This window comes from Gavia stellata, chromosome 14, assembly GCF_030936135.1.
Source record: "Gavia stellata isolate bGavSte3 chromosome 14, bGavSte3.hap2, whole genome shotgun sequence".
NCBI lineage: Eukaryota > Metazoa > Chordata > Aves > Gaviiformes > Gaviidae > Gavia > Gavia stellata.
Genome location: NC_082607.1, coordinates 6,701,362 through 6,715,194, shown reverse-complemented (window position 1 = coordinate 6,715,194; position 13,833 = coordinate 6,701,362). Strand labels below are relative to the sequence as shown.

The window sequence follows — 13,833 nt, the reverse complement described above, 5'->3', positions numbered from 1 at the left end:
AGGACAGATAAAAATTTTTAAAGACCATTGCATCAGATGGATACAATTAACTATTTAGGTCAACATGTAGCATTAGAACAGTATCCTAGCAAATTATTTTGTCCACTTTCTAAAATTATAAAGCAATGCAAGAAATTAGCCCTACTTTTCTGGAAACTCAGAAAGACTATTTGTGGTATGTCTTCTCTTCTTAATATTCCAAACCAGAATACAGAACTCGACAGCTCTGTCTTGATAAACTAGATTAATTTACAGAGACTTAGGCTTTGGGATAATTTTCCACCCTCAAAAAGCATTTTATTGCAGTTCGTTATTATTAGGTAAAATGTAAATATCATGTGAGTATCCTAAGAACTGACCATACATAGGTTTGTAGAAGCTCCAAAAGCAGAAAGGACCCCGGTCCCTGAAACACCTGGTGGATTGTGACCTTTGCTAGAAGAAGTAACAGAAGTTTGCATCTACAATGATTTCCCCTTAACACAGAAGGCACTTGATGTCAATTAGGTAATAAGACAATTATCTCTTGCAACGCATTGATTTGTTGAGTGTATTTACACATAAGATGAAGGGTTTTGATGAGATGTTATGAGAACATGACAACCTCATACCAAGGATTGTAAGAATGTATACATGAAGTTATTGTGATCTTCAGTAACAAGCAAGTGACCACTAGTTCCTGACTTAGTACATAGTGCCTACCAGGAGGAGGCCTTACTCTTGATTTGTCCACAGCTACTCTCTGTATCAAAATTTTGATAAGAAAGTCCATTAAAACTGATTTAGTATACAAATGAAATATAAAAGATGGATTACATTTGAAAAAAGCAGAATAGTTACAATCTGCTGAAAATACACAAAACCTACTTGCTCAAAACCAAATCTAGCAGAAGAAAATGATTCAACTACAGAGGGTGTTTTAACGGTGCCAAACACTTTCACAACAGCCTCTTCCCCTCCTATTAAATAATAACAATAATAATAATAATAAAATCAAGGCAAGTCTGCTCTCTGCTTTAAGTACTGTCCACTACACAGGATAATACAGGTATTTGTGCACTCACATATAAAGACCAAAGTAAAGGACATTCTGGCCAATAAAACGCAGACAATATTTCTCAGTAAAAATGATTAAGCTAGTTTATACAATTTACACCACCGTTCCATATCCATAGAGTAGTATTTGCAGAATTAAGATGCATACACATGTATATAGTGTTAACTAGAGAATTATCTGTAAATAATAATCAACAGTAGTTTGCACAAGCAGTCTCAATACCTTCATTACTCTGATTGCTATAGCTGTTTCAGTGCTTATAAATTAAGTTAGAACTGTCCTAATCTTTGACAGCTTCCTAAAACAGTGGGAATTGGGTATCTAGAGCTTTGTTAGACGTACAAATGAAGTGAGTTCATACTGAAGAAAAATTCATTCTCAATTAAAATTAAAATTCTTCTGTGACTGAATACACCCCCTGAAAAATCTAGTCTGGGAAGCATGTGAATAAAATATTTCACTAAATGTTCCTAAAACAGGACCTCATTTAAATAAGGTAAATAACAAATGTTTGGGGGAAAAAATAAAGTTAGGACAATTCAGGCCAAGTAAGAATCACCCCTAAAACTAGACAGGCTATTCTCACAAATAGTTTTCATGAAACTCAGCCAAGTTAAAAAAAAAAAAAAAGAAAAAAGCAACCCTCCCCCCAGCCAACCTCTAGGGTTTTTGTATAGTATAGGATTGCAGTACAAGGCTTCTACTTAGCCCCAAACACTACTAATTTAAAACCTAAATGCAATCCTAGAAAGCTGTTTTGCAGAAAAATGAAGGCCCTCATGAGCAACTGGCTGAATGCGAGGCAGCAGTACGGCCTTGCAGCAGAGAAGGCTGAATGCACACTGGGCTATGTAAAACTGTAATAAGCAGGTTGAAGGAAGTGATTCTTCTACTCTACTGGTACACCTGGAGTACTCTGCTCCACACCTGGAGTTCTGTGTCCAGGTTGGGCTCTCCAGTATAAGACAGATATAGACACACTGGAGTGAGTCCAGCAGATGACACCAAGACGATGAGGAGGCTAGGGCACATGACAAGCAGAAGATGAGAGAAGTGAGTTTGTTCAGCTGTAGAGAAGGCTCTGCAAAGACCAAATTGCTGTCTATGAAGTAATGGGAGGGCATAGAGAAGACAGAACTACATTTTTCTCAGAGGTGCACAGTGATAGAACAGAGGTGATGGACAAAAGTTGGAACATGGGAAATTTTATTCAGTTATTTATTTTCCCACCACAAGTGTGATCAAACACTGGAAAATGGACCCAGAGAGGGTGAAGAAGGCCCTGTGCAACCTGCTCTAACTTGATCTTGCTTTGAGCAGAAAGTTCAACTACTTCATCTCTGGAAGTCCAACCAACATAATTGCATGAATTTAGGTATGGATAGCCAGCAACATAGTGTTGATGTTGAATAGAAAGTAAAAAAAAAAATAAATAGAGACTTCATAAATTAACCCAGATTCTGTCTTTGCAGATAGTGCAACTTAGACCATCAGAAGATGCGTTCGTTGCATGTCCATATGTGTGAAATTTTGGCACCACAAGTCTTGCGGTGATTCCTTCCTAGCCAGTGCTTTTAATCCAAGATTTTTATTCAGTTGTCCCTTTGTTCTTTAAGTTATCAAAATAATTGACATAGGTAAAGCATTAACTACTATATATCATATAGCCATTATATTGAAGGAATGGAATAACCATTTATTTCTATAGAATACAACATCAACGTAGGAAAAATAAAACTATTATACCTTGAAACTCAGAGATTTGCCTTCTGTATGAAGATACACACTTAAATCTCATGTAATTCCTTTCTCCTTAACTAGCAATCAATAAACCTGGATAAAATGTAGTCAGCTAGATTGTATTTCATCTCCTTATCAAAATAATTAGCAACACCCCATCAATTATACCCAGGCAAAAACATTGAAAAGAACAAGTTTTACTCAAATCATAATACAAAAATGTATCACTAATACTACATAATACAGTCCAAAGTTCACAACACTGAGAAAAGTCAATAGTCAAATTATCACTACCATTTTTTAAAGTCTTAAGCACAGCTTTTTGCTGCAAAATGAATATCTTTTACATATGATTCAGTAGCACCCCCAGCCCTGAATTCAACACTTCACTCTTGTGGAATTACTTACAGAAACTCATTCTAAACCTTAAACAATGACAATTTCATCTGTTCCTGGAACTGTGATATACACATAATAGTTTCTTTTCTGCTTTTGTTTAATTTGTAAAAGTCACAAAAATAGTCCAGCTTCGTTATTAGAAGAGTTACTGCACTTCATATATAATTTCTTACGTTTATCACAGAAAACTTGAAATACTGCTTCCCCCCCACCCCGCATTACTCAGTCACTCCAAAGCAATACGTGAAGCTATAATAAATATTCTCCCTGGAAATTCAACTATAACCACTGAAGAGCAACAGGCCATCAGCCCGATCTTTAGGAAGTCCAAAGGAAGGAAAATAAAAAGTAAGCAATTGCAAATATTTTCATTCTAATATGCCTTCCAGAAAACATTTGCCCTCTTGCTCCTATCACCTTCACAGCAGTTTAAATACATAACTTGAGGAAAGATTTTCATCACAGTATTTGGACATTGCTTGTCTGAAGTCTGCTTCAAGTAGTTACAAGAGAGTAGATTTCCAAATTCATTGAAAATATAAGCCTTAGATTTATGAAAAAGTAACAGCACTGAAATTTCTCATGACAACTATTCCTGTTCTTGACAAATCTTCAAGCAGATGTGATGGCATACTTACTGATTATAAAAGAATTGGTGATTTACTTATGGAAAAAAAAAGAACAAATTAAGCCAATTTAAAAAGCATAGTTAAATATATTGTAGCGAAAGTTTTCTAATAAAAGTAAACTTGGCATGAAAATCACGTTTTGAAGTAGTTACTCCTCCATCACACTGAAACTGAAAGTCCTTACGATTACATGATAAATTAAGCCAGCTACTGGCAACAGACAGATCAGCGAGCTGTATGGTAAACAATGGTATTTCCAAGTGATGTTAATATTCTCTAGAGATGCAATGTGACCTTCTAGACATCTGTTTTCCCTGTACACTTCCTATGGTGCAGCTAATTATGGCTCCCAGACAGCCACTAGGAAAGATGACATAAAACCTGTTAAAAAACTTGGCTGTTTAAAATGAAATTCTTAAATTCCTTCATAAAACCATACCCTGACATCAACCTCTCTGGATGACTGGAAATAGTAATATAAGCATCTAGGTGAACTTCATGAGTTCTGTCAGCAATAAAGAGCTCCTCTTGAAAGTCTCAGCCTTAGCCTCACAGCACCATTAAGGCATTCTAACACAACATGAATGTAGACACATCCATTCAGGTCTTCATTTTAACATGTTTTTCAGCACCACACCTGTTTGTTGTGCATCAACCAACAGGCAGGTTTTTTTAAAAGAGGAAAAATATTTTCTAATTATCCATATGTCTCAACCACATTGACAGTTGAGTTGGCAAGTTACAAACTAGTGGATGATAGCTATCAGTGACCAAAATCTACATAATTCTGGAAACGTTCATCCAATTTCCTGCCACAGAAAAAACCACAATGTTAACTATAACATGAGAAATAGAGAGAAGAGGAAAGAATTAGAATTGGGAAAAAGAAGATATAAGAATATGTATAACATTTTCAGACAATACTCACCAAAAATAGAGTCCTGAAGTTGCTCAGATCGCCAAAGAATTCTTCTATGCTTATTGTTTTGGGATCAAAGGTGAAGTATTCTCCCAAATTTTCATACAACTTAGTCATGTTGTTGTGCATGTTGGACAATTTTTCATATTGCTCTCGGGCACTCTCAGCAAAGCTGTAAGGTTTTGTTAAGGAAAATGATTCAAATGTAACACAATTTAACAATAAAAAAATAAGTAAAAAACCCTCAGTACAAAGGTTAGAACTGGAAAGATTGTTAGGGCTGTTCTGCTTTCAAATATGATATTTTTACGTATTCATGTTTACACGCCTGAACGTTCATACTAACATAAGGTGGTAGCATATTTTTCCATTAAATGATCCCTCTCCAATGGTGAAGATTTGCCATTAATAGACTAAACAACTGACTTCATAAGATTTCCACATATCTTGGACATTTTTCTTCTAAGAAATGATTAATTTTGTAAAATACATTCTATGAAGAGACATACTGAAAATTAGTTTGCCGTGCAAATCTCTGATGTCCTACTCTGTTCAAGTGATGTCGTCCTCCATATTATCTACATATATTCTATACCTAATATTTGCATTGTGCGTAACTACCAATGATAAAATTATATAGAATGACATTTAATTTTCTTTGCCTTTTATTACAGATGTCTTCTTTGTGGATTCTTTAATGCCCAGCCACATAGCTCAGCTCATGCTTCAGGCTTCCTGTACTAGGTACACTTATTTGGGGCACACTCTCAACTATGTAATTTCACAGAAGTTATAAAAATGGAATATCCACCCACCTGCCCCAGTTAACTGACAAACAGCTTTGAAAAATTATTAGTAAGAAAAACACCATGTAACAACAGAAGTCTTTTTTTCCATTAGGAAGTATGGAAGTCTAGAAATGAAACAGAGACTGACTTCCATCCCAGCAGTCATCATTAAAAGTTTGGCATAATCCTTTTAAACAGAAAAATGTAGCAATTTTTTCCCCTATTTGAAAAAATATTTTTAGAACAATGCATTTGCAAATACAGGAAGGGCGCAAGCTACTAAGGGAAATATTAGTTTGCCTTGAAGCAAGTAAGTTTCAGTCTGCTGTTTTCTTCTGTTGCGGTTGTTTATATCCACAAAGTCCCAAATCACTGTTAAAAAAACAGCTAGTACACAGTTAAACTAGTTCTGCTGATACTGAATTGTAGCTGATGAAAGTGTTGTGCAGTACATATCAAAACCCAAGAACAAAAGACACAAGTTATTCCCTGAACTACAAAAATCATGCAGCCTGGCTCCCTGTGGCTTTTACTTGTAATGACTCTCTTCCATGCGGATTCTGATTCTTAATACAGCAGAGCTCATGCTTCAACCTTTCCCCATACTTGAGTCTCTAATTTGAGACTCTGCCTAGTATCACGTTTCTAATTACTCAATATCTTTGAGATCCCTATCTCTCTGCTAAATAACAAACAACCTGGAAACTAATTAGGGGAAAGAGACATACAGAGAAATCATATAAACCATTTATTTTTGAGATTAGACTACACTCAAAAGTGATTCTTCAGAAAATAGTCAACATATTGCAGAATAACAAAAGGAAATTCAGGTGGATATTCTATTCATAACATTTCTTCAGTGTTTCAATACTGTTGAGTACTTAAAAGCCTGGCATTTCACAGGCTACACGCAAGAGTAACAAGGCTGAAAATATCTTCCAATGGAAAGAGGCTTAATATTTCACTTGGATTTTCCTGCTCTAACTAATGGGAGGTATGCAAATAGCCATTTAAAAATTGTTTTTTAAAACTATGATCAAAAACTTTATACAATACAAATTTTCCTCCTAAGAAACTTATTTTCCAAGTAATCCTCTCTTCTTCATTAAAGCCTCAGTAGCATAAAAGGAAAGCTGTGTTCTTTTGTTAGCTTATAATGTTCATTTAGAGTGGCAAAAAGTAGAAACCAACAATGTGATGGATCTTAATTTATAAATATGAAGATTTTGAAACAGTAATATCTACCTGTATAGCTTAATATCAGTGCAAACACAACAGTAATGCCTATATTTTCACAGTTTACTGAAATGAGGTTTAACCTGCTTGGTTAGAATTTCAAGCTTTGACTGTTGACTCACTCATCTTAATACAAGACAAACTTGGTATAGTTCAGCCTTCAATGACATTTAACTGTACAAAAGGAAATAAAAGTTTAATGGCAAGAATACATTAAATAGGTAATAATAATACTGAATTACTGAGCACAGTCTAAAATTTTTAGAAAAACATGAACTGCCTTAGAGTCAGCAGACTACTATCTTGAGCAACTCACCAAAAATACTAGGAAAAAGAAATACAAAGGTATGTAATTATACAAATTGTATCTCTGGTTCCTTTAAAAACAGCCTCCTATAATACAATATAGAACCAAATTCATATACTAAAACAACTGAAAAGTCTGAAAGAAAAGAAAAAACCTTCAAACATTCCAGATTTTAAATTATTCTTTGAGACAAAGCTCCCAGAGTCAAATTCTCCATTCAGGTTACACATTCAACATGAGAAATAACAACAGTAAGCACTAAATAGAAAAAAACCCAATAGTGCTACTGAAACTAGAAGATATTTTAAAGTCACACTGTAGAAACATATATTGTAATTTCAACATGATTTTTTTTTTTATCTAGTAAGTACCAAACCGTAAATAAGAAATGCCATCAACAGATGGCTTGTAAGACAAAAGAACATCGCTAAGATGGATGAATATGATGAGCAAAGAGACAATAGAGCATTTTAACTATAGTTTTGATGAAAACAAGTCAGTGCTATAGAGACAATAGTTTCCAGTCATATACCATGTCATGTTAAGAAAGTTACTTTGCCACACTCTATATGCTTCACACTTATAAAATATTAGTAACTTGAAACATCACCTTGGAATGTACTACTTCAAGTCATTGCAAAGACTTAGTCAATACAATAATGCCAGAGAAGCAAAGCTATACTTGCCTACACTATTTCATGAAAAAACATTATTGAAAAATCTAAGCTATCAAAACTTTGCATAATAGAAATACTTAATTCCAACAGTTTTCATTAATACAGATTGAAGATTTAATGAGTGCTCATTTAAAAAATGTAAACAAGGTTTCATTCTTACTATTCTGAACCAAAACAAAAAAAAATCACAGAACTATCAAGCATAAAGATGCTTGTTCAACTAAGAGAAATTACTTTATTCACAAGCTTGGTTTTCCACATACACACTTTTTTTTTTAGTTTCTTTCATAACCGTAAGATAATTCTAAGCCAAGACTTCACTGTAAATACTATTATTTGAAAAATTAAAACCAAATCCAATCAAACAAACAACAACAAAAAAACCAAACCACTTGGAAACATTTTTCCATCTTCAGTACCATACCTGTCCACCCCAAGTTCCACATAAAACAGTAAAAATGTGTTTGTAAATCTGAATATAGGGAGAGTTCTTGCTTTGCTAAGATTAGGAACTACACCACTGCAACACTTACAGAACCATATCTAATCACCATCTAGGCTACAATCCTTACTGAAGTTTTTAAACACTTATTTTAGTGGTTACTAGGTAAAGTTAAGTTTACGCCCTTTAATCCATTTCCTTTTTTCGTTTTAATACTACTGCAGAAGGCACCTATACAAAACTAAGATTTTTTTTTAAGTGTCAAGTTTGATTTTTTGAAGAAGTTTTATTTCAGTTCAAAATTTACAGGTGTCTTCTGAAAGTGCTATCCTATTTCATTGGTTTTAACACTTGACCCTGAGATTAATAAATAAATCGCTGTTCCCTAACTGATACCAAAATGTTAGGAATATATGCTTTATCATGCAATCCAGTAAAATCCTCTGCACACCATGTCTCTAAAGAACTCAAAGAAAAAGGCAAACATGTAACAAAAGAAAACTTCATTACAAAAATACAGGTAAATGCAGACCATCAACTTCCATTTTCCTTACTGCTTTATTAACTTTTGTTGCCATACTTCACTTACCTACTAATTCTACTTTTTTATGTTTCCTCTTACTGTTAAAAGAGGCTGGAAAACCTCCACACCTTTTCTTTTTTTCCCTTCCTTTTTTTTTTCTTTTTAAATAAGGATTTTGTTTATGTGTTTGCATTACAGCTGCCAACTTAAGCTTCCATCCAGTTCTGTGGTTTGCTTGACAATGACCACCAACAGGAAGGTGGAAAAAACCCCCAGGTTTATATACCCAGATGTTAAGGATTTCTGCAGTGAGAATATTAAGTGTAATGTCAGTATCAGAATACAGGTAAATATTAGTACAGCTGTTCAAAGCCAACTGTAATGACTGAAAATATCTTTTCTGACAGAAATGGATGATTTTTTACACTTCGAAATATGACCAGGTGACAATAGTTTGCTGGCATTTGAGTTCAATGCCTAAATTAATTCACTTAATTATGCGAGCAATGGATACAAATGTTACCATGACACTATGCTACCACATTATGTCAGAGATAAAGAATCACTAACTACCGTCAATAGTAGAATTTAAGTCTTTATGTCGGTATTAGGACCACTACCATGGTACTTCCATGCTTTCTACTGGTTTCTTCCATGTAAACAGATCAGAAAAAAAGATCAGAGAAATCAAGGTTAAAGACCTCAACTCAGCTGGAGGGGAAGTCATCACTTCTACCATAACATCTGCTATGAATTTCACATCAATATACATTAACTATTATTCAAGTTATTTAAAGTACCTGATCACACAAAAAACTCATTTGCCCAAAGGCAACACCTATTACTGTCAGCATTTACAAAAAAAATGAAAGCCAACACCACCGACAGTTGGGCATTCATCACCAATAAATATGCCATGGTAGAAAGAATATAACTACAATTACAAAAAAAATGCACTGGTGTTCCAGCAGTTAAGTAGGCCCCTCTCCAGGGCACAGAGTCACTATAAAAATGGAATACAAGGCATGTTCACCACAGGTCTGAAACAGTAAAACAAACAGACCGCAGAGTTGATGTCTTTGATACCTCCAGAAGAAGAAAGAACGCACTGCAAACAAAAAGGAGATACCTGCCAGAAACTTCTTAGCACTTTCGAAAAGCATTTCAAAGACCAAATAGAAGTTCTGTTTGACATGTCCTTCCAGCTACTGTTGCCAGAAGCTGTAAACAGGTGAAAGCAGCATTCCACTGGGAGAGCTTTCCATGTAATGCTTGATTCTCAAAAGTTTGTGCTGACACAAAAAAATTCATTTATGAAAAAGGCAGCTGGCATTATGCTACAGATGGATTAACTCCTAAGAGAGAGCAAAAACACAAGGACAAAAGAAAATAAAGGCCGACTGGGACTAAAGATGGAAGATGTTCTCATTTATAACTATACTCAACCTAATGGGAAAGAATCAATGGATTTAACATATTATATATATTAGCACTATAATGAGGAGGTAAAAAAATAATCAGCATGGGATTTTCTAGGAGTCTGGCAAGCAAACTCAGCTAAACTTTATTTAACTATCTGATCTACTTACTTTTCAGTTAACTTCAGTTTTACTGAATGTATCAAGGTTTCTTACTCTACTATACACACTAATCCTAATATTCATTACAGACAGAAACTGTTCTCAAAAGACAGCACAGCATCATTAAAAAAAACCAGAAACATGGCTTCATTATAAATCTCCATATGATTTCCTTTAATTTGTCCAGACCAGTCTTTTTAGGTGCATTTCTAGCTGTTTAATTCTACAGTTAGATTTTAGATGACACACTGGTTTTAGATAAAAAAGATAGTCAATCATAATTTATAATTTACGATAGGAAAACTGGTAATCCATTTATGTCCAATGTAAATAACTTTTTTCATTAATATAATGCATTTTTGAAAAATACACGGTGTTTTGTTTGTTAGCGTTAAGTTGCAGATTGATAAGCCTGCATTGAGGAGTGCAAAATGTCCCATGAACTGTATCATTACACAATGATAAAGCTCCAAGCCTTGATAATCCCAAATACTGCAAGACTGAAAAATATATATGTCAACATGTATTCTTTCATGCTTTACTGAATTTACAATTTGGAATACTTTATTATTCTGTCAGCTATTGCAAACTCTTGAGTACTCCTTTAGTGTTCTGAAAACTGACAATTTCCATCAGAATGTTCTGTGTCTCAGATAACACAGTTTAATTAAAACTGGCTTATTAAAATTTCCATGACAAATTATATGTTTGAATGTTTCTCTCCTGTCCTGAGCTGAACTATGGAATTAATGTCAGCAGTACTTGAAGCAGGAACGAATGCAACCGCATATCATAACGCCACCTTATTATTCTGGAGATTCACGTACACGCTACAACTCTTTAAAGGGACAGATACATCTGGAATATCTGGAACAACTAACATACCAATAGTTGATGTTTTGATAAAATTACAACTGTGTTATTAATCCAAGACAGAATATATAAGTTTTAATGGTATAAAACCAGTCAATTATGTTTACTGTGTATTCTTCTGTTTTGAAGAAACAGAAGTTAGTTTTACTTCCATTAACTAATTGTCACTCAGCTCAATCCATAACATGTTACTGCAGACTCTGTGGGAAAATGAATAAAAGTGCTGAAAAACTGCCTATTCAAAAAGCTTGAAAATAAAAGTGTTCGAGCCTGAAATGACATAGTTGGGGGAGAACTAATTAGGCAGAAAGAATTATGTAAATAATCACAACAACAGCTGATTTTTGTTTGTATGCCTTTATGATGTATTAGATAAAGCATACAAGAGTGAGATTAAAAACCATTTAGGACACCACTCATCATAAATGCTGCATTTTACTAATATCAATGTGTGGATCACCACATCTGCTTGCAAATTAACCTTATTCATAGGTGGCACTTGACATACTCAGCAGGAAGAAATTAGCAACAAAAGGAAATTAAGTGTACAGTAGAGCAGGCAAGAAATCAGAAAACAATTAGAAGACTGCTTCCACAGAGGGATCTGCATTTATACCTAAAAGGTACTTTAATGAAAATTCACAACCTAATTCATATTTGGCCTTCTACATTTCTGAGTCTGAATCAAGTGTCGACTAACAGCCAAGCTGCGCTTAAATGGGTGTCCGAGCACTGGAACAGGTTGTCCAGAGAGGCTGTGGAATTTTGGAGATACTCAAAAGCCATCTGGACACGGTTCTGTAAGCCTGCTCTAGATGGCCCTACTTGAGCAGGGGGGTTGGACAAGCTGACCTCCAGAGGTCCCTTCCAACCTCAACCATTCTGTGATTCTGAGAAATCCAAATGAACAAGACTTCGGTTACTCTGTTTATACATTAATTTCAACTTCAAAATATAACATCTCAAGTAATTTCTTTCCCTCTAAGCTGGGCATATAATGCAACTTCATTCCATTAAAAAAAATCCCAAATTTACAAATAAGTTTCACACACTGTACTTCACCCAAATATAGCTTTTCCCACTCTAAGCATGCCAAAATTAAATCAGATTATGAGAACTGAAGAGAAACATGGAACACTAAGAACAAACCAGTTGTCAGAATCCTCTCTATGAACTATAAACATACAGTTTTAGAATTACCTTGCTGAATAGTTCATTATTTCAACAAATCAAATGGTCTTTATGATTTAGACTTGATTTTCAATAAAATGGATTACTCTCATCATCATCACAATTTCACAAGATACTAACAATTCAGCTAAAGCAAGTATAAGGACCAAATAATAGAGTTTATCTGCACTAAGTTTGATTTAGCTTCCTATCTGCATTTAAGCCAAATCGTTGTCTGACTTCACAAAAAAAGAATGAAACCCATGTTTCAAACTCTTCTGTGCAAATAACGTAATCCCTTGGCATGATCAGCTGAAACTAAAACTGTAAGCAGACTGCTTGCTAATCTATTGCCATACACTGTTCAAAGAGCAAAACCCTTTCTTTTCCCCCATGGGTACACTTACCTACTACTAATGTGGAAGAAATACACTTCAACAAGAACACAAATATTTTTGTAATGACTTCCAAAAAACTACCACTAAGTGTGAAAATTTACTAAAAGTATTTCAACCCTACAAATTGCATTCTGTCATTTCAAAACTCTTGCATACCATTTCAAAGCAGGATTCTGGATCACGGAACCGCCAAACTAGGCTAAAAATATGCTTTATACAGCTAAAAGAAAAAGTTCGATTTTCAACAGTGTCATCATCTTTAATGAAGGATGTACCAGTGCTCTTCGTTTCTAATCTCCAAGCTTATTCACAATAAAGCATTCTGCAAATTGAACTGGAGAACCACAAACAGAATTTATTAGCTGAAGCCCGAAATTCAGCTTTAATAACAGACATTTACAATGATAGCTTTATTTTCACCTGCTATCAGTATGTAAACAGATGCTAACAATTTTATCATTCACACTACATACGTAATGTATCTCTGTGACCACACAGAAGACAAGACTTCTGGAGCATACACAGATAATTATGAATCACAATTACAAACCTAATCTTTTCTTCCTGTTGAAAGCCTTTGGAACAACAACAACAACAACAATCACAGAAATCTTCATTACAATACACTTCATCTACCCAAATTAGAACCCAAAAAAACCAAGACCCATGGAAGGAGCCACATTTTATCAGTTTACACAAAATCATGTACTTCGGAGGAGCTTAAAGATCCACTAATAAAATACCCATAAAAAGCTCAGTGTGAGAATTTCTTTCTCATTACAAAGCAAATTACCTCATCATTCAGCACTTGACAGAATAGCCCAGGAAAAAAAAAAAAAAAAACCAACCAAACACACAAGAACAGTTGCTTCTCAGTTATCATACAGCAGAGGTCTGTTCCTCGCCCTGACCTTCATTACATTAGTACCTGAAAAAGTCATTAGCTATCAGAATTATTTAATACTACTGCATTCACTGTGTACAGACACTATTTCAGTGTTCGTGTTCATGAAAATGAAGCACAGAAAGATCATAACCATCTGATAACAATGCTACCTGTGACCTCCTCCTTCTCCCTAAATTGCAGAATCATGC

The 13,833-nt window shown here is 34.6% G+C and overlaps 1 protein-coding gene across 1 annotated transcript in view; it reads right to left on the bottom strand.

The window, feature by feature from the left end:
* The window catches only part of DIAPH2 (diaphanous related formin 2), a 244,795-nt gene that overhangs the window by 96,737 nt on the left and 134,225 nt on the right, over positions 1 to 13,833 (bottom strand). The window contains exon 25 of the mRNA XM_059824601.1: positions 4,754 to 4,918. Within this exon, the coding sequence (XP_059680584.1) occupies positions 4,754 to 4,918 (165 nt within the window). The remainder of the gene's footprint in view (positions 1 to 4,753; positions 4,919 to 13,833) is intronic.